Source organism: Garra rufa, chromosome 21 (genome assembly GCF_049309525.1).
Source record: "Garra rufa chromosome 21, GarRuf1.0, whole genome shotgun sequence".
Lineage (NCBI taxonomy): Eukaryota > Metazoa > Chordata > Actinopteri > Cypriniformes > Cyprinidae > Garra > Garra rufa.
This window is the reverse complement of record NC_133381.1, coordinates 3283364-3305667: the sequence shown is the minus strand read 5'-3', so window position 1 is coordinate 3305667 and position 22304 is coordinate 3283364. Positions and strand designations below refer to the sequence as shown.

The following is a 22304-nucleotide window of genomic DNA, read 5'->3' as shown; positions in this document are numbered from 1 at the left end:
TAAAGTTTCGTTATTTTTGTTGTGTATTTCTGTCATTTTAGCAGATTTTGTGAAAAAATATATATGCATTTTTGTTTCATTTTAATTTTAGTTAAAGTTTAGTTATTTTTGTTGTGTATTTCTGTCATTTTTAGCAGATTTTGTGAAAAAATATAAATGCATTTTTGATTTTATGTTAATTTTAGTTAAAGTTTAGCTAATTTTGTTGTGTATTTCTGTCATTTTTTGCAGATTTTGTGAAAAAAATATATGCATTTTTGTTTTATTTTAATTTTAGTTAAAGTTCAGTTATTTTTCTTGTGTATTTCTGTCATTTTTTGCAGATTTGTGAAAAAATATACATGCATTTTTGTTTTATTTTAATTTTAGTTAAAGTTTAGGTAATTTTGTTGTGTATTTCTGTCATTTTTTGCAGATTTTGTGAAAAAATATATATGCATTTTTGTTTTAATTTTAATCTTAGTTAAAGTTTCGTTATTTTTCTTGTGTATTTCTGTCATTTTAGCAGATTTTGTGAAAAAAATATATATGCATTTTTGTTTTAATTTTAATTAAAGTTTTGTTAATTTTGTTGTGTTTCTGTAATTTTTAGCAGATTTCGTGGAGAAAAAATATTATATATGCATTTTTGCTTTTATTTTAATTTTAGTTTAGTTCATTAGTTCATTTTGTTGTGTGTTCCTATCATTTTTAACATTTTTGTATTTATTTTATATTTTATATATATTGTTGTTTTATTTTAATTTTAGTTAAAGTTTTGTTCATTTTCTTGTTTGAGTAAAAAAAATTTATATTAAAAACACACACACACCAAAATCTTCGAAATATAACAGAAGCCCAGCTAAATGACAAAATTACTAAAACTTTAACTAAATTTAAAATGAAAACATTAAATATGTTATAAAATATAAAAGATGAATTATGTGAATATTGTGCATTCTGTACACTGTGACACACGGTGGGATTTGACTTGATTTGATTTATTATCGATGAAGGCGCATTGGTTCATCCTTGCCTGAAGGGGCGCTGCTCTACTCCTGCATTCACATGTCAACAGACTCATAGTCGCACAGAAGAAGTCTTTAAACCAAGTGCTGCTGCAGCTGAGGAGCCCAAGAATATTATTTCCACGCATGTATTGTTTTATTCAGTAAAATTAAATCATGGCGTCAACAAAAGAGATTTTAGAGATGGATCTTTACGCTTTATTGGGGATTGAATCGACCGCAACAGAGAAACAGGTCCGTGAGTCTGAGAACTGCATTTAGTAGATGCTCACATCAGAGTTTCTGTCAAATAATTCAAATATTAATAATCATAAATGAAAGTATACACGATAATAATAAAATAGCAGTGTAACGGCATCGTTTCTATCACATGTGGAGGTTATAAAGCGAAGTTTGGTGTCTAGAATATGTAGATGAAACTGAAGTGTTTACATGTTTGAAATCAACAAATGACTGATTCATTCATTAATTATAGTTTAGGTTATGTTTTTATGTTATTTTTAGTGTGCAACAGTTTTATAATGACATACAGTTGAGTATTATATATATACTTTAAAGACTGTTGACATAAACTTGACTTGACTTAAAGCACTGATATGTTTTGCTGATTGATTTCAGTAAGAAAAGACAGATACTGAAGACAACAAGCTTTACAAATGATACTGTGTGCAATGAGAATGAAGTTTTTATACTAAAATAGGTTTTTATACTAAAGTATAGCAGTGTATGAGGTGTTTTTCTGTTGGTGAGCAGCAGGTGGCGCTGCAGTTTAACAAATAACTGTCGTCAGATCAATCAAATCTGTCATTGAGATGCGAGATTCTTGAATATTATTTGACCCTAAAATCAAAATGCATCTACAAAATACTGTATTGTTAATTATTATTTATACTATTTAATTTTTATTAATTAATATATTAACAATGCATTATAAATATAAGAAATAAGAAATATACAATAAATAAATGGTACATTAATACAAATGTCTTTTAAGTAATTGATAAAAGATAATTTCTGTTTATTTAATAAACATTTTTATTCTTATTTGCATTCTTATTAATTTCAATCAAACTGTAGTTGGGTTATTTTGATAAAAAACTAAAAAAAACTAAACTAAAAATACAGCTAACTAACACAATAAAAACATGATAACAATAAAAAAACTGATTTTTGAAAATAATCTTTGCAAATAAACTCTTATTTAAATATATACATTATTATTTGGATAAATAATTACATTTTAATTTAATTTATAATGTATTTATAGAATATTTATGTATTAATATTTTAAGAATTGTATTTATATAATAAATTTTATACTTACAATTAAATTTTGTATTTACATTTTAATTTTAATTGGTACATCATTTATTTATTAATGTATAATTATTTGTAAAAAATCTTTATATTTAAATGTTATATACATAATTTTTTGGATAGAATCTAAAATATAAGTGACATTTGAATTAATTACCTTTTAATTTAAATTTGTGCATAATTTATTAATTGATTTATAATTTATTCATAAAATATTTATTTATTAATATTTAAAATATTTTATTTATGTAATGTACTTCTGTATTATTATATTTTAAGTGTACATTATTTTTTTATGTAAAACGATATTTATTCATATTTAAAATTGTATTATATATAATAAAATGTAATATTTATTAATATATTAAATATTTTATTTATATAATAAATGTATTTACATTTTCATTTTAAGTAGTGCAAAATGTATAATTGCATAATTATTTGTAAAGTATTTATGCATTAAGATTATCAATAATATAAATATTTTATTTATATAATAAATGTGTACTTATGTGTTATATTTTAATTGTACATTATTTATGAATATGTGAATATTTAATATTACATATATGTGTAATTTATTTATAAAATATTTATTTATTCCTATAAATATTTAGTTATTTATATTGCATTAAAATATATTGTAATATTTAGTTATCTGTTTTATATTAAAATTTTATACAAAAAATAATTTAATTTTATTTTATATCTAATTATATATAATACATTTTTATTATTATTATTATTATTATTAGGTGAATTACAACGTTGACATGTTTATGACAGGTTTTACCAGGCAGGATATTTCTTCAACTTTTTTAACAGTCCAGATGTTGCATTAAATGCTTGTGGTTTAGTTGTTCATCATCGGGTTTGCAAGCTCTTAATTGCTGGTTCAGTCCCGATCCAGAGGTGTTTCTGTGTTTACTGTGATGCTGTAATATCATCTGCCGAGCACAAGATCTCCAGCTGTGGCTTTGAATAGATGTTAATGAATAAAGTAAATGTCCAGAGGGATGTTTGGCCCGTCAGTGCTGGAGTTGCTGTTTCAAAACCCTTCAGCTCGATCTGGACAGAGAGTTTATTGGGTTACAGATATGAATGGCGTTCACCCAGCAGCCGTCTGACTTCTGTCCAGCTCACGCATCAAACGCCTGGAACGTCAAGCATCTTTAATATCTTGAGTAGATGCAACTTTTGGTTGCTTTATTAAGTTGCGGACTGTCAAACTAGAGACAACATGCAAAACACCAGATGGATCTCAGAATAGATAAAGTGTTTGAGCTGCGGTTAAAGAGCCACTTGCCAAACACGTCTCACAGAGAGCGTTACGACATACAAAACACTGGTGTTTCTGGGATTGTTTTTACCCTATGAAGCCTGACTTGTGAAATAACACAGTTTTTGAAATAGAACAGTTTATTGAAAGTTTATTAAAAAAGTTTGTTTATGCAAAAATGCATAATGTTATGTTTATGATATTTGATACACCAGGCTTTTATTGCTAAGTCACAATGATGTGTGACTTAAAAAGACGTAGTTAACACATTAAGTGATCATTTTGATGTAAAAGGTTATGTCTTAATAATTATGACTTTGTAAAATAGACAGTTTTTTTTTTTATGGAACGGTTTATTGAAACTTTAGACAAATATACTGATATTTATATGGTGAAATTCTGATGCTTGTAATGCTTTTAAAATGTATTTTAAACTTAATTTTATTCTTTTTTAAACTTTTTTTTTTTCTGTACTTTTAATATTTGTATACTTTTTCTGTGCTTTTAAACTTTTTATTGTTTATAACTTTACTCTTTTATTTATTTATTTAACTTTTTATTTATTTAAACTTTATTTTGTTGTTTTTAAAATTGTATTTTTTTATTTTCATTTATTTATTTACTTGTTGTAAATTTTTTATTCTTTATTTCTTTTCAAATTTATTTATTCTTTTAAGTTTTTTAGTAATTTATTAATTGATGAATTTATTCTTTTAAACTTATTTATTTATTTCATTTAACTTTATTAAATCTTTTTTTAACTAATTAATTAAATTTATTTATTCTTTTAAACTTTGAATTCTTTTATTTATTGTAAACCTTTTTATTTATTTATTAATTAACTTTTTATTCTTTCTTTTAACTTTATTTTATAGTTTTAAACATTTTTATTCTTTCATTTATTTATTTATTTATTCACCCATTCCTTTAAACTTTTTATTCTTTCATTGTTTTATTTATTTATTTTTTTATCTTTATTGTTTTTAAATTTAATTAATGTATTCTTTTAAACTTTTTATTTTTTCATTCTTTTATTTATTTATTGTAAACTTTTAATTCTTTTCAACTTATTTATTTATTTATCTTTTAAATGTTTTGATTCTTTTTTAACTTTTTATTATTTATTTCTTTTAACTTTATTTTTTAGTTTAAATGTTTTTATTCTTTCCTTTGTTAGTTAACTGAATTTTATTTATTTATTCTCACATGCATCATTTAGAGAGGCTTTTCATATTAAATACGAAGCACTGATTATTAATGGTTCTAAATTATAAAATGATTACAAACTTGATCAATATTAAATCTAATTTACGAGGCCATTTTATTGTAAACCGAGTCATTGAATTATTAGGAAGTGTCTGTCATATGTAGACGTTGCATCAAACCCCGCAGTTGTCTTCTTTTCATTAGTTCTCTTCATAATTATTGTAGATAGCAAAATATGTGATAAATTCGTTTAGAGATTAAATTAATTAATTTAATTTGACTTTATTTTATTGTTTTAAAATTGTATCAATTAATTAATTAAATGATTAAATTTTTTTATTCTTTTAAACTTTTTATTCTTTTATTTATTTATTGTAAACTTTTTATTCATTCTTTCTTTTAAACTTTTTTATTATTCAGTATTACATTTTATTCTTTCACTCTTATTTTATAGTTTTAAATGTTTTTATTCTTTTATTCATTCATTCATTTAAACTTTTTATTCTTTCATTTTTTTATTTTAACTTTATTTTATTGTTTTAAAATTTAATTAATTAATTTATTTATTCTTTTACACTTTTTATTCTTTCATTCGTTTATTTATTTTAACTTTATTTTATTGTTTTAAAATTTAACTAGTTAATTTATTCTTTTAAACTTTTTATTCTTTCTTTCTTTTAACTATATTTAATAGTTTTGAACTATTTTCTTTCATTTTTTTTCATTCACTCATTCTTTCAATTAAATAATTAATTAAATAATCAATTTTAATTTATTCTTTTATACTTTATTTTTTCATTTTTATTTATTTATTGTAAACTTTTTATTCTTTTGTCAACTTTATTTATTTATTTATTTATTTTTTTTTACTCTTTTTTGATTCTTTTATTTATTTATTTTATGCTTTCTTTTCAACGTATTTTTATTATTATTATATACGTTTTATTATTTTTAACTTTTTATTCTTTCTTTATTTTAACTTTATTTTATAGTTTTAAACGTTTTTATTCTTGCATTTATTTATTTATTTATTCATTCATTCATTCATATAACTTTATTTTATTGTTTTAAAATTTAATTAATTAATGAATTTATTATTTTAAACTTTTTGTTTTAAAATTTAATTAATTAATTTATTTATTCTTTTACACTTTTTATTCTTTCATTCGTTTATTTATTTTAACTTTATTTTATTGTTTTAAAATTTAACTAATTAATTTATTCTTTTAAACTTTATATTCTTTCTTTCTTTTAACTTTATTTTATAGTTTTGAACTATTTTCTTTCATTTTTTTTCATTCACTTATTCTTTCAATTAAATAATTAATTAAATAATTAATTTTAATTTATTCTTTTATACTTTATTTTTTTCATTTTTATTTATTTATTGTAAACTTTTTATTCTTTTGTCAACTTTTATTTATTTATTTATTTATTTTTACTCTTTTTTTGATTCTTTTATTTATTTATTTTATGCTTTCTTTTCAACGTATTTTTATTATTATTATATACGTTTTATTATTTTTAACTTTTTATTCTTTCTTTATTTTAACTTTATTTTATAGTTTTAAACGTTTTTATTCTTGCATTTATTTATTTATTTATTTATTTATTCATTCATTCATATAACTTTATTTTATTGTTTTAAAATTTAATTAATTAATGAATTTATTATTTTAAACTTTTTGTTTTAAAATTTAATTAATTTATTTATTCTTTTACACTTTTTATTCTTTCATTCGTTTATTTATTTTAACTTTATTTTATAGTTTTGAACTATTTTCTTTCATTTTTTATTCATTCACTCATTCTTTTAATTAAATAATTAATTAAATAATTAATTTTAATTTATTCTTTTATACTTTATTTTTTCATTTTTATTTATTTATTGTAAACTTTTTATTCTTTTGTCAACTTATTTATTTATTTATTTTTACTCTTTTTTGATTCTTTTATTTATTTATTTTATGCTTTCTTTTCAACGTATTTTTATTATTATTATATACGTTTTATTATTTTTAACTTTTTATTCTTTATTTCTTTTAACTTTATTTTATAGTTTTAAACGTTTTTATTCTTGCATTTTTTAATTATTTATTCATTCATTCATTCATTCATTCATATAACTTTATTTTATTGTTTTAAAATTTAATTAATTAATGAATTTATTATTTTAAACTTTTTGTTTTAAAATTTAATTAATTAATTAATTTATTCTTTTACACTTTTTATTCTTTCATTCGTTTATTTATTTTAACTTTATTTTATTGTTTTAAAATTTAACTAATTAATTTATTCTTTTAAACTTTATATTCTTTCTTTCTTTTAACTTTATTTTATAGTTTTGAACTATTTTCTTTCATTTTTTATTCATTCACTCATTCTTTTAATTAAATAATTAATTAAATAATTAATTTTAATTTATTCTTTTATACTTTATTTTTTTCATTTTTATTTATTTATTGTAAACTTTTTATTCTTTTGTCAACTTATTTATTTATTTATTTTGACTCTTTTTTGATTCTTTTATTTATTTTATGCTTTCTTTTCAACGTATTTTTATTATTATTATATACGTTTTATTATTTTTAACTTTTTATTCTTTATTTGTTTTAACTTTATTTTATAGTTTTAAACGTTTTTATTCTTGCATTTATTTATTCATTCATTCATTCATTCATTCCTATAACTTTATTTTATTGTTTTAAAATTTAATTAATTCATGAATTTATTATTTTAAACTTTTTGTTCATTCATTCTTTTATTTATTTATTGTAAACTTTTTATTTTAAAACTTTTAAACATTTTTATTCTTTTTAACTTTTTCTTTCTTTTAACCTTATTTTATAGTTTAATGGTTATAAATTATAAAATGATTACAAACTTGATCACTATTAAATCTAATTTACGAGGCCATTTTATTGTAAACCGATTCAAATCATTGAGTCATTGATTTATTAGGAAGTGTTTTTACGAGTCTGTCTTCTTTTCATAATGATTCTAGATTGCAAAAGATGTGATAAGTGTTAGAGAGCAGCTGGACACGTCAATGCTGAGACCTGTTCACAAAAACGCCAAAATAAACACATGCAAATGTATTTGCGCTGGCAGAAGCGAGCAAATCATGGCCTCGTGCATTTCTGAGACGCTGCCAAGGCCAGTTTGAGTCTCTGTCAGCTGATAGACACCATCTAATGAGAAACACGCCGCCGTCAAGCCGATGAGATGTGCGGTTGGCATTCCCAAAGGCTCATGGGAGTTGATGGCATATAGACTGAGCTCTGAAAGGTCAGAATGCAGGTCGTGTATGAGATGTGTTTTTCACATGCGTGTGCACGCTGACATTACTGTGTGCCGTGATCCAGAGGCATTGTTTGCGGTGGATGTGACCGCAGTCTATTGTTATAAAACATCTCTGCTGGTTCAGGCCTTCCAGGAAAGCGTGAGCTCCTTTGTCTTGAGTTATGTCAAAAGTTTCTTCTTGTGAAATAGCTCCAGCAGAAACAATGGAGAATGACATTTGATCGAAATATTAAATGCAAAAATGGCATGGTGATATCAGGCCGGATGTTTGCGGTGGAGTTCGTGTGAAACTCGGCTGGAGACTGGAATTTGGTTTTATTTTGGAATTTTTCAGAAATGGATTTCATTCTTCTTTCTTCTCTTTTGCAGATCAAGAAAGCGTACCGACAGAAAGCGCTGTCCTGCCATCCAGATAAAAACCCAGACAATCCCAAAGCTGGTGAGTGATTCACTGAACAATCCATTAGATTAAAAAATGAAGGCTCAAACCTGCTGAAAATAAATAAATAAATAGGAAAATAAATAAAGAAAAATATTACTTGATAAAACACATGCAATGCATTTTTTAATTAAATTTTGTTAATTAAATTAAATTAAATTTAATTAAATTTAAATTTATTTTAACTTTCTTTCTTTCCTGTATGTATTTTATACTTTTTTGTTTAATTTTTCTCTATTTATTTTAACTTTTTATTTTTAATCTTTTAAACTTTTTTAAACATTTTATTATTTTATTTAACATTGATATTCTTTTTTATTTATTTATGATCTATTTATCATTTAATTCTGTATTTGTAATTAAACTTTTTAATTTTTCCTATATTTTTAATTATTAATTTATTTTTTGTTATTTTATTGATTGATTGATTCATTCATTAATTCATTCTTTCATCAAATTTCTGTGTTTATTTATTTTTTTACTTTTTAAATACTTATTTATATTATGTTTATTTATTACCACACTTTTTTAATATTAAAATATTCCCACATTTATTTATTACTTTTCTTAATTTATTAGATTTTTTTCTTTCCTGTATGTATTTTATACTTTTTTATTATTTCGTTTTTCTCTATTTATTTAAACTTTTTATTTTAAAACTTTTAAAAAAAATATTATTTTATTTTTCTGTATTTTTAATTCTTTTAAACATTGATATTCTTTTTTTATTCATTTATGATCTATTTATCATTTAATTCTGTATTTGTAATTAAACTTTTACATTTTTCCTATATTGTTAATTATTAATTAAATTTTTAATTTTACTTTACTTTTTGTTATCTTATTTATTCATTGATTCATTGATTCATGCATGCATTCATTCTTTCTTTCTTTCATTAAATTTCTATATATATATATTTTTATTACTTACATTTAATTTTGTTTATTACCACGTTTTTTAATATTAAAATATTCCCACATTTATGTATTACTTTTTCTTTTTCTTTTCTTTTCTTTTCTTTTCTTTTCTTTTCTTTTCTTTTCTTTTCTTTTCTTTTCTTTTCTCTCTTTCCTGTATGTATTTTATACTACATTTTTTTTAAACTTTTTTTTTATCTTTTAAACTTTATAAAACGGTTTTATTCTATTTTTATGTTGAACATTATTGTTTTTTTAATTAATTATCTGTTTATCTATTATTTAATTTCTTTATTTTTAATTAAACCTTTTAATTTTTCCTTCATTTATTTTCAATTATTACTTTAATTAGTAATTAATAATACTTTATTTTTATTCTTTTAAACCTTTTTGTTCTTTTTTCATTAATTAATTAATTCTTTTCTTTCATTAAATTTCTATATTTATATTTTTAACTATTTAAATTACTTTTTTAAATTATATTTTTACTTTTTTTCCCGTATGTATTTTATACTTTTTTTATTCTTTCCTTTTTCTCTATTTTTTTTTATTTTTATTATGAATTAATTTGACTTTATTTGTATTATTTTAAACTTTTTTTAGTAATTAATTTATTCATTCATTCATTCTTTCTTTCATTAAATTACTAATATATATATATATATATATATATATATATATATATATATATATATATATATATATATATTTACTTATATTTTATTGTATGTTTATTTATTACCACATTTATGTACTACGTAGTACTTATATGTAATACTTAGAACCTAGAAACTATTTATAATATTAATCAAGGTTTCATGCACCAAGAACAGTCATAATTAGGTTTTTGCTGCTGTACCTTTAAGAACTCTGTATATAAATTCTGTTTAACATCTGTATAATTGCATAAATCAGGCTATAGTTCCTCAGAGATGTTTAAATTACTCAATACTAAGCATTTATATGTAAATGTGGGCCCTCATATGTTAATTAACATCTATAATGTCACATGAGTATTTCTGAATCAGTCATTCTGTAGCCGAGATTCAGCAAATGCTGTGCATTTTAGAGTATATTCGTGTACTGCATTGTATACTTGTTTGGAAAGAGCAAGAAAAAGCCTGCTTTCCAGCATATCCTTCAGAGTCCTTCAGGAGAAACCTTGTTGGCAGTTAATTGTTATAACAGGGCACTGAATTTGATTATGTGTATGAGGGTGAGTCTCACGAATGTCTAGAACGTCTAGACGAATGTCAAGATCATATTTCAACCTAAATTCACAAGAAATTACAGCTGCATAAAGGTTATTTTCCTGACAATTTAGAGCATTTAACTCCACCAAATTCTTATATATATATATATATATATATATATATATATATATATATATATATATATATATATATTTATATTTTTAATTATATTTTTAATTATATTTTTAATTATATTTTTAATTATATTTAATATTAATTTTATTAATAAAATTTTATATATATATTTTTTATATATTTTATATATAATTTTAATAAAAAAATATTTTTTTATCATATATTATGGAGTCATTATAATTATTACATTATTTGAATTATTATAAATTATTATATTAAACAATATAAATGGTGATTATTTAAAAAAAAGAAAAAACATTACAGAAATGAGAATCTGTACTTCATACTAGAATTTTAAATGCTGTTTTAAGTAAAAAATAATATAAATTATATTTATGTATTATATTATCTAATATAATATATTATCTCTTATATCTATAATAATATATATTATCATTGTTTTTATTATATATTATGCAATTAATATAATTATTATAAATTTATTTTATTTAATACAAATATAAATAGTGTTTATTTGAAGAAAAAAATACAAAAATGAGAATCTGTACTTTTTACTATTTTGAATGCTGGCTTAAGTAAAAAAAGAATTTAAATAAAATGCAAAAATATATTTATGTATTATATTATCTAACATAATATATTATCATTGTTTTTATTATATATTACACAATTATTTGAATTACTAGTTATATTATTAAAATTATTATCATATTATATTTAAAAATATATAAAGTGCTTATTTAAAAAAATAGCAATAATGATAATTTATACTTCATACTAGTATTTTAATTGCTGCCTTATTTGAGTAAAAAAATAATTAAAATAAAATGCAAAAATATTTTTATGTATTATATTATCCAATATAATATATTATTATTGTTTTTATAGTACATTATACCATTTTTGTAATTATTATAAAAAATTATTAAATTATATTTAATATATCATCTAATATAATATATTATCATTGTGTTTATTATATATTATACAATTATTATAATTATTATATTACAATTATTATAGTATTATATTTAAGATAAATATAAAATATAAATATATATAAAAAAATAATTAATAAAATGTAAAAATATATGTATGTGTTATATTATCTAATATAATATTATCATTGTCTTTATTATATATTATACATTTATTATAATTATTATATTATTAAAATAAGTATAGTATTATATTTAATAAAAATATAAATAGTGCTTAATAACAAAAAAATTTATAAAGAGAATCTATACTTCATACTGGTATTTTAAATTCTGCCTTATTTAAATAAAAAATTAATTTAAATAAATTTTAAAAATATATTTATGCATAATAATATAATATAATATAATATGATATAATATTAAATAAAACATTAAAAACTTGTTACAATAATGAGAATGAGGATTGCTTCATTGCCATGAAAATAATGTCACAATTCCATGAACACATAATTTATTTAACCAAAAAAAAAAATGTTGTAATATTATATTGTACAAAATGTTTCAGTTGATTTTGGAATGATTTTGGGGACATATTTTCATGACAGTTCATGCACAAAACCAACAACACAAAGCCACTGTAGTTCAGATACGGTCATGGGTTAAACCAGTGAAAACGAAGTGGGCCAAGACAAGCACAGACTTCCAAGCTGAGACCAAACAATGGTGGCAGATACGAGGCAGCATGACATAAGACGAGACGGCCGGCGGATTCCAGCTGCTGCCAGCATTTGCACAAACGCTCAGGGCTGCAGCATGTGGCTTCTCTTATACCCCCCGTGACTCCGTCTGCCCAGAACATGTGCATAATCAATGCTGGGAAAATCATTCAGCGTCAGGAAAAAAGCACCTTGGACGAAGATGGCGTTTTTGAGAGACGTTTTTTCCCCCCTCTGCGGTCTCTGGAGGCCTTCAACAATTCCTGATTAAGTCAAAACTGGGAAACGAGGCATAATGGGTTATGGAGCAGGTTAGCTTTCTCCGAAATCATGGAATATGCAGACTCTCATGCGACTGCTCACGCGAGAGCCGTCCGTCTGCACCGAGGTCAGGCAGAGGTCACTGTAGACTGGCGCCAAAACATTTGGAATAATTAGGATTTCTTCACGTTTTTGAAAGAGGGCTTTAACTTTAAAAATTGTGAAATATTTTTAGAATCTAAAATGGCTGTTTTCTATGTGAAGCTATGTTAAAATGTAATTTATTTTTGTGATCAAAGCTGAATTTTCAGCATCATTACTGCAGTCGTCAGTGTCACATGATCTTTCAGAAATCATTCTAATATTCTGATTTGCTGCTTAAGAAACAGAAATAGAAATATTCATTTTTTTCCACTCCAATGCAAAGTTTAGAGTTTATATTAAATAAAAAAATTAAATAAATGTAAAAAATACATAAAATATTGTATATTTTATCAAATATATTACATAGATATGTTAATATTTTAAAAAGTTATTGCATTGTAATAGTTCCTGTTTAAATAAAAAATAAATAATTTAATTAATTAAAAGTGACAGTATTGTACATTTATATTATTTCAAGTAGTTTTTTTCTTGTGAACATTCTAGTGTTAAATATATATATTTTTTTTTACATTTTCAAATTAATATTTTTTTGCTTAATGTCTGTTAAAGATTGTTTTTACATTTCTGTTTCAAATATTTTTTTTCTTAAAAGCTATAAACATGATTGATTTATGAGCCTGTATATCATGAATTTAGAGTTTGCTGACAATTTAAAAAAAAAAGAAATAATACATTTATTCATGCATTGAATTGTTCAAAAATGACAGTAAAGACATTTATAATATTAAAAAAGCTTTATATTTTAAATAAATGCTGTTCGTTTGATCTTTCTATTCATCAGTCAGTCCTAAAAAAAAAAAAAAAAACTATTATGGTTCTCACAAAAATATTGGGCGGCACAACTGTTTTCAAAATAAATAATAATCTGAAATGTTTCTTGAGCAGCAGATCAGTATATTAGAATGATGTTTAAAGGATCATGTGACACTGAAGTGATGATGCTGAAAATTCAACTGATCACTGGAATAAATGACATTTTAACAGATATTCACATAGAAAACAGCTATTTTAAATTGTAAACATATTTCTGTTTGCATCAACATCTTCTAACAAAAATGTTATGTGCAATAGGCTACTGTTCAAAAGCAAGACTTTTTAAAAATGATTAAAACAAATTAATATTTTAGTTCAGTAAGGGTACATTAAATGTAAAACAAGTGACAGTAAAGACATTTTTAACATTGCCAAATATTCCCATTTCAAATAAATGCTCATTTTTAGCTTTATTTTCATCAAAAAATCATTTAAAAAGCGTGTACAGATTCCACTAAAATGCTGGGCAGCACAACTTTTTTTTAACACTGATAATAATTATAAATGTTAGAATGATTCCTGAAGGTTCATGTGAGTAATGATGCTGAAAATTCAGCTTTGATCACAGAAATAAATTACATTTTCCATTTCCATTTCCATCTATTCATTTAGCAGACGCTTTTATCCAAAGCGACTTACAATTTTAACAGATTCACATAGAAAACAGCTGTTTTAAATTGAAAAAATATTTCTGTTTGCTTCAACGTCTAAGTGAAATGCATTTAAATTACAAAAATGTTAATGTGCAATACTGTTCAAAAGCAAGATCCTTTTTTATTATTAAACAAATTAATATTTTAGTTCGGTAAGGGTGCATTAAATGTAACATTTCTAACATTGCCAAATATCACTATTTCAAATAAATGCTGATTTTTAACTTTTTCCATCAAAAAATCCTGAAAAAAATAAAATGTGTTACAGATTTCACTAAAACACTGGCCATGATTTCTGAAGAATCGTGTGACACTGAAGACTGGAGTAATGATGCTGAAAATCCAGCTTTGATCACAGAAATAAATTACAGTGGAACTGTTATTCACATAGCAAACATTTATTTTAAATCTTAATAATATTTCGCTATTTTAACTGTATTTTTGATCAAATAAAAATAGCCTTGGTGAGCAGAAGAGACTATTTTCAGAAACATAAAAAACCCTCTTTCAGCTGGCGGTGTACATTTGACCCCGATTGCGTGCGGACGCCTTGGTTCTGTTGTAATCACGCAGGTATCGGCGTAACCCGAGCCGCTGGCTTGACGTGGGTCTCTCTGGGGGTGAAAGCGGAGCTCGCAGACGCTTGTTAGCGGAGAACAGACCCAGTCGTCCCATCAGCGAGTCATTAGGGGTCTGGCGGTTCCCCTGATTGCCCCGGCGGCCCCTCGTGCGCTGCAGCGGGGACCCCAACGTTTACACGCAGGAGCCCAGCAGGGTGTCATTAGCGGGAACAGCTTTCGTGAGAGCGCCGGCACCCTGCTTTAATGCAGGAAACATGTTGGTTAGTAGGAGTCGGGCTATAGCACTTAATGCTTTAACAATAAACCTGCGTAAAGGGCTTGAAACATGAAATAGAAAATAGTATAATGTTTTTTTTTTTTTTTTATGCACCTATCAAGTTTGAGATTTTGGGCTTTTTTTTAATACTAGTGGAAAGAAAACATCCAAAAACACTGTTCTTTTACAGCACTTTGTCTATTTGCGTCAATAGATTGCAATTACAATACATATTTTTAAAGACCGTTTTCTCAAAATGAGTTTTTTCTCCTACACTGAGCCATAAATCTCCACTTCAGTAGCACTTACACACACCAGACTTTACATTTTTATTCCTGTCTATATCCTGAAGGTTTTTGCAGAGGGATTTTTATTCATATATGATTTGCTTGATTTAAAAAAACAAATTTCCCCCAAAACAATGGTAAAAAATATAGTGTTTCCTGTAGGGTTGCACGATATTGGGAAAAAATCACATTGCGATATATTTTTTTCCTGCGATATATATTGTGATGTGTACAAATTCATTTATGTTCATCAGGTGTTTTGAACTGCTTAAAAATCAAATAATATTTCAAGAATAATTGGGGAAATTTTGTAAACATTTTCAAAGAATAAAAAAATTTAAAAGTATAATCAAAACCCTGAAATAAAATACTTTTTAAAGCTTATTTTGGGTTGTTTCATAAACAGTTTGACTCACCTTATTCACTGTCAATTCAGGCAAATCAAGGTTCTAATATGTTATGAAATTAATAATGAATGTTGCTTTTACCCTGATGAAAGGGAACTCATTTTGAGAATGAAAAGAGGACACTTCATTATCACATTAAGGAATTAACATGAGTGACAAAATAAGTAATTTAACATTTTATTCAACAACTTCTTTTTTGAAAACAGATTAGTAAATATATTTTGTCACAAAATTTGAAGAAAAAAAAAAAAATGTCAGAAGATACTTTTTTTTTAGTTTTGCATACTTTGTTTAGCCAAAGTAAAACAAGTGTTGCTCATCAAAAACAAAGATTAAACTTTTCCACAACTCTATAAAAAATTGGCTTCTTTCTCAGAACTGCTGCATAAAGTAAATATAAATATTCAAATACACCAATTTGGTGCTTCTGTATGCATTAATTTACTCATTGAAGCGGTTGTTGCTGCATAATATTCCACTTGTGCCTTGCATTTGTTGTACAGCTCTGGGATGGCAATTTGAGAAAAATAAGTGCGTGACGGCATAACATAAGGCTTGTCAAGCGAGCGGATCATGTTTGTAAAACTCTGCTTGGTGACCATGTTTATTGGTACTATGTCTTTCTCAAGGTGAAATGTAATAGCATCAGTGACATCTTTCTGTCGCTTAGAGCCCTTCTCGTAAGGCGTCACACTGGCAAACGCATCCGAAATAGTTTTTTTGCTTTGGACTGCAATCTGATCTGGTTTTGCATTCGTCATACAGTACTTTTATGGTCAAACAAATTCGTAGTGTTTCCGCGAGTTGTGGCAACAACTGCCAGGCACTCCCGACAAAGCACCTGTTTTTGGTCAGCATCATCGTTTTTGTATCCAGAATACTTCCATATGACCGACGTTGCGTTTCTTTTTGCGACCAAATCTTCCATTTCGGTGCTTTTCTCCCGTCCCGCGCTCATTTCGTCATGCGCACCAAAGAGTAGCCTATGTGCGCACGCAGAGACTGCATGCGTGAAGTAGGTGAAGCAATGTGTGCTTTGTAGTTTTTAAAGAACCCTTAAATATGAGTTAATTACTTTATATTAGACAAATATAGATCCGAGAATAGAAAGTTTAAAAATATAGAAAGTAATTTTTTAAATCAGACACACATAATTGTATTTTTATTTTGCCCAGCATCGTGACTGCCGCGAGGTGACTATCGCGCATGCGTACATCGCGATGACGATGCTGAAACGATGTATCGTGCAGCCCTAGTTTCCTGGCTGTTCTAAGTTGTTTTCAAAACTATGGCGTGACAAAATGAGATCCCCAGAATCCATCTGACTCTAATATGTCAAAAACATTAAACAAGAATTTTGAAACTGACTTCATCTTGTGTTTTGATTTTTTTTAGCAGAAATGTATGCAAATTAGCTCATATTTCATTAAATAATGGCTCGTTTGCATATTTAAACCTAACATTTTAGAAAGCTTGTAATACAAAAAATGTTTGCAATTATCAATGTTATATATTATATAATGTGGATGATTAAGATTTTTTATATTTTTTTAAGATGTATTTTCTGCTCAAGGCTGCATTTATTGGATTAAAAATACAGAAATAATGTTGCAGTTTAAACTAATGGTTTTCTATTTTAATATATTTTAAAACATAATTTATTGCTGTCACACAAAGCTGAATTTTTAGCATCATTACTCCTGTCTTCAGTGTCACATGATCCTTCAGAAATCATTCTAAAATTCTGATTTATTATCAGTGTTGGAAGCAGTTTTGCTCCCTAATATTTTTTTTGGAATATGATATATTTTTCAGGATTCTTTAATGAATAAAAAATTAAAAACAACAGCATTTATTTAAAATAGAAATCTTTTGTAACAAGATACACTACCGTTCAAAGTTTGGGGTCGGTACAATTTCTTTCTTTCTCTTTTTGAAAGAAATTAATACTTTTATTCAGCAAGGATGTGTTAAAGTGATAAAAAGTGATAGTAAAGATGTTTTGTTATTGTTAGAAAAGATTTCTATTTTGAATAAATGCTGTTTTTTTTTTTTTTTTTTTTTTTTTTTACTTTTTATTCATTAAAGAATCCTGAAAAAGTCACAAGTTCCAAAAAATATTAAGAAGCACAACTGTTTCCACCATTGAATAATAAAGTAATAAATCAGTATATTAGAATGATTCTGAAGACTGGAGTAATGATGCTGAAAATTCAGATTTGCATCACAGAAATAACTTATATTTTAAAGTATATTAAAATAAAAAACTTATTTTGAATTGCAGTAAAATTTCATAATATTACATTTTTCTGTATTTTTAATCAAATAAATGGAACTTTGATGAGCATAAGAGACTTAAAAAAAAAATCTTACTGATCCCAAACTTTTGAGCAGCAATGTATATAAAAATAGAATATTAAATAGTCATATCTTAATTTATTATTATTAAAAATGTAAAATGTTAATGTTACAATGTTTTGCAATTATATTTTGGCTTTTTTAATGCTTTGGAAAAAAATTATACAATAAAAAATTATGCACACTAACATTTACATTTTAAAGCTTCCTCTCTGGACTATCCTGACATTTACTAAAACTATAAAATGCAAAATCAATCAGAGATGATGAACACATCATAGCCTCATTAACATATGACCGCCCTCATTAACATATCATTACATATTCAAAGTTTGGGGTCGGTACAATTTCTTTCTTTCTCTTTTTGAAAGAAATTTATACTTTTATTCAGCAAGGATGTGTTAAAGTGATAAAAAGTGATAGTAAAGATGTTTTGTTATTGTTAGAAAAGATTTATTATCTTAATTTATTATTATTAAAAATGTAAAATGTTAATGTTACAATGTTTTGCAATTATATTTTCGCTTTTTTAATGCTTTGGAAAAAAATTATACAATAAAAAATTATGCACACTAACATTTACATTTTAAAGCTTCCTCTCTGGACTATCCTGACATTTACTGAAACTAAAATGCAAAATCAATCAGAGATGATGAGCACATCACAGCCTCATTAACATATGACCGCCCTCATTAACATATCATTACATATTCAGTATTAAGTGACTTTACTCACACTGAGGTGAGGTTAATAAACCATAACCAAGATCATTTACATAAGGTTAGAGGATCAAAATCAGTCTGTTTAGTTGTAAGGGTCAGAGAAGGTGCAAAATGAACATGCTAAATAGCCTGTGCAAGAGTTTCTACTTCGTTTTACAGCCAAATGAATGTGATTTTGTTTACTTTTCTTTGTAGCGGAGCTCTTCCACCAGCTTTCTCAGGCTCTGGAGGTTTTGACAGACGCCGCTGCCAAGGTGAGAGTCACCTGAGCCATTTCAGATGTTCCTGTATGCATCATAAAACACATAAAATAACATTAGATCAGTGGTTCTCAATGTTCTTGGCCTTTGTCTGCTGGTTTCCTCTTTTGTAATTAAAACAGTTTGTTTTAAAAACTTTTTTAAATGTACAAAAAGTACGTTATCATGAATTCAAATAGGTAACTAAATAATAATGATTCAAATTAATAATTAAATGACAGAATTCCAGATGTTTCCATGATTTTTAACCAATGAGTTTACATGACTGTTTCAGTAGTTTGTGATTTAGTGAAAAGGAATTAAACATAAAAAATAATATTTTTTAGAACTGTAAAAATGTGTATTTATTGCAAAAATTCTCATAATGGTTATACATAAATAGTTAAAAATGATTTAAAATCTATGCATATTTTGATTCCTTATTTTGGCAGAAAGGGATAATGTGGAATAAAAATGTACAATTTTGTAATTATATTTTGCTTTTGCTTTTTTTTTCAGTTCTTTAGAAAAGATTAAATGAAAAATAAAACTAAATAAATAATTTAAAAAAGTTAATAATTTATTATTTTTAATATTATGTTTATTTTAATTATTGTTGGGTAAAATGTTGTGCAATTATAGTTTGTGATTTAGTGAATAAGGAATTCAAAATAAATAGTAATAACTTTTTTAGAACTAAAAATTGCATATTTATTACAAAAATGCTCATGATGGTTATAATTTGATTAATTTAACAAATAAATCTATTTTTAAAAATCTGTTAAAAATCACAATATATATATATTTTTTTAATGCTATGGAAAAGATTTAAACGATACATAAATAGTTGAAAAAATTAATAAAAATGTATGCATATTTTGATTCATTATTTTGGCGAAAAGGGATAATGTAGGGTAGAAGTGTAAAATTTAGCAATTATATTATGCTTATGCTTTTTCTTTTTTTTTAATCTTTAGAAAAGATTAAGATTTTTTTAGGTTTCCATATAAAAAATATATATATGTATGTGTATATGTATATGTATATGTGTGTATATATATATATATATATGTTTTCCAAGACAGCTGGAATCCCTAAAATTAATTATAATATATATTTTATTGCTTGTTTTCATTATTTTAAATTTGTACATTAATTTTGTAGTTCATTTTTTCAGGCTGCTTACGACAAGGTGCGTGCTGCTAAAAAACAAGCCGAGGAGAGAAACAGAAAGCTAGATGACAAGAGGAAGAAGATTAAACTCGGTGAGCTACTCTTCCTCATACACTCAGATCTGCTCTATTATTACGGGAATACACTGATTGCATGGAAGCACGTTGCTGCCACAGAATAAAATTCACAATTTCTACATTTTCTCATAATTCTGAGAAAACGTCAGAAATCCAAGATATAAACTCATTCCTTGCAATTCAGTTTTTTTGTTTGTTTCATTTCTGCCACAAGGTAAAAACGAAAAAAAGGTAATTGTGACATTTTATTTCACAATTTGAACTTTTTCTCAGAATTGCAAGATATAAACTTTGTGAGGAGGAAAAAATGCTTTTTTTATTCCAAGATGGAGAGGTAAAATATTCAGTATGGAATGTAATATATAAACTTGTCATTGTGGAAAAAAAAGTGCATGTACTTTTTTATTTTTTATCCAGTGGCAAAAGGAAAAAAACAAAAATAAAAGTGGAATTCAAACTTGAAATTTGCAAGGAAAAAATTTCAGGAATTTTGACAATTGTGAGATTTACCTTTTTATTCTTTTATTTCATGGTGAAAATGAGCTTTCATTGTCATATGCATTGTCGGTGTAATGCATATGACATTTTATTTTGCCTGTTTTGTAGATTTGGAGGCGCGTGAGCGACAGGCAGATAATGTGAAAGCAGAAGAGGTTAAAATCACCCGAACGTTAGAAGAGGAGGTAAGAACTTCATTTGATCAGCGTGAAGTCAAATATAACTCCATTAATTTCCTGTGGTTTGTGTGTCACAGCCTAACAAATGTCTTTTTTAGCAGTACAACTACTAAAGTACTCACCTTCAGGCCATCCAACATTAGGATGAGTTTGTTTCTTCATCAGATTTGTAGAATTGTGTCATTGGATCTCAACAATGGATCCTCTGGAGTGAATGGGTGCCGTCAGAATGAGAGCCTAAAGAGCGGATAAAAACTTCACAATAATCCACAAAACCACTCCAGTCCATCAGTTAACATCCTGAGAAGACAAAAGCTGAAACAAATCCGTCTTTGAGACACTTTTAACTAAATCCATATTTAATCCATAAAAACGCTTCTTCCAGTAAAAAAGAAAAAGTGATCTGGTCTGAATCAGGAGAGAAATCTGCACAGATTAAGCTCTAAACAAATATGTGACGTTATTATGGATCACAGACTCATATTTTGGTTAAAATGTCTTCATGGTGCATTTGTTAACTTTTCTATTCTCAAGATGTTAATTAATTGACTGAGAGTGGATTATTGTGATGTTTTTATCAGCTGTTGAGCCTCATTCTGATGGCACCCATTCACTCCAGAGGATCCATTGATGAGCAAGTGATGGAATGACACATTTCTACAAACTTATCTACATTTTGCATGGCCTAAATACATCGTAGTCACATTCAGACTGTAACTCCTCTCTCATCTTTGCTGCATCTGTCTGTAAGCATCAGTTTTGCAGTAATGCCTCGTTTGAATAGTAAACAGCCAATAGGTGTCAGTGTTTGACGTCTGGAGTCTGATGGGTTACTGCAGGTCAGGCCAGCTGAGTCCCTCTAGGACATTCTAACGACCCGAGTATTGTTTTGTTTATGCATATAATAATTCTAGGAATGTGTGTGGTTGCGTGTTTCTGTGTTATAGATCACCCGTCTGAGGGAAGAGGGATCACGAGAACTACAGGAGCAACAGAGACTCATACGAGAGCAGATCCAGAGAGAGAGAGACATAAACACAGGTGCTTAAACACACTCTCACACACATTTACATTCATGCATTTGCCAGATGCATTAATGCAAAGACTCTTTTTTACCTTGTTGTGTCAATGCCAGGGTCATGGGTTTGATTCCTAGGAAA

At 25.4% G+C, this 22304-nt stretch overlaps 1 protein-coding gene across 1 annotated transcript in view; it reads left to right on the top strand.

Annotated features, from left to right (window-relative positions):
• Positions 1–1086: 1086 nt before the first annotated feature.
• LOC141295765 (dnaJ homolog subfamily C member 17-like) overlaps positions 1087–22304 on the top strand; it is an 88855-nt gene continuing 67637 nt past the window's right edge. Inside the window, exons 1-6 of the mRNA XM_073827040.1 lie at positions 1087–1241; positions 8482–8551; positions 19174–19232; positions 20395–20482; positions 21074–21150; positions 22092–22185. Of these exons, the coding sequence (XP_073683141.1) occupies positions 1164–1241; positions 8482–8551; positions 19174–19232; positions 20395–20482; positions 21074–21150; positions 22092–22185 (466 nt within the window). The 5' untranslated portion in view covers positions 1087–1163. The remainder of the gene's footprint in view (positions 1242–8481; positions 8552–19173; positions 19233–20394; positions 20483–21073; positions 21151–22091; positions 22186–22304) is intronic.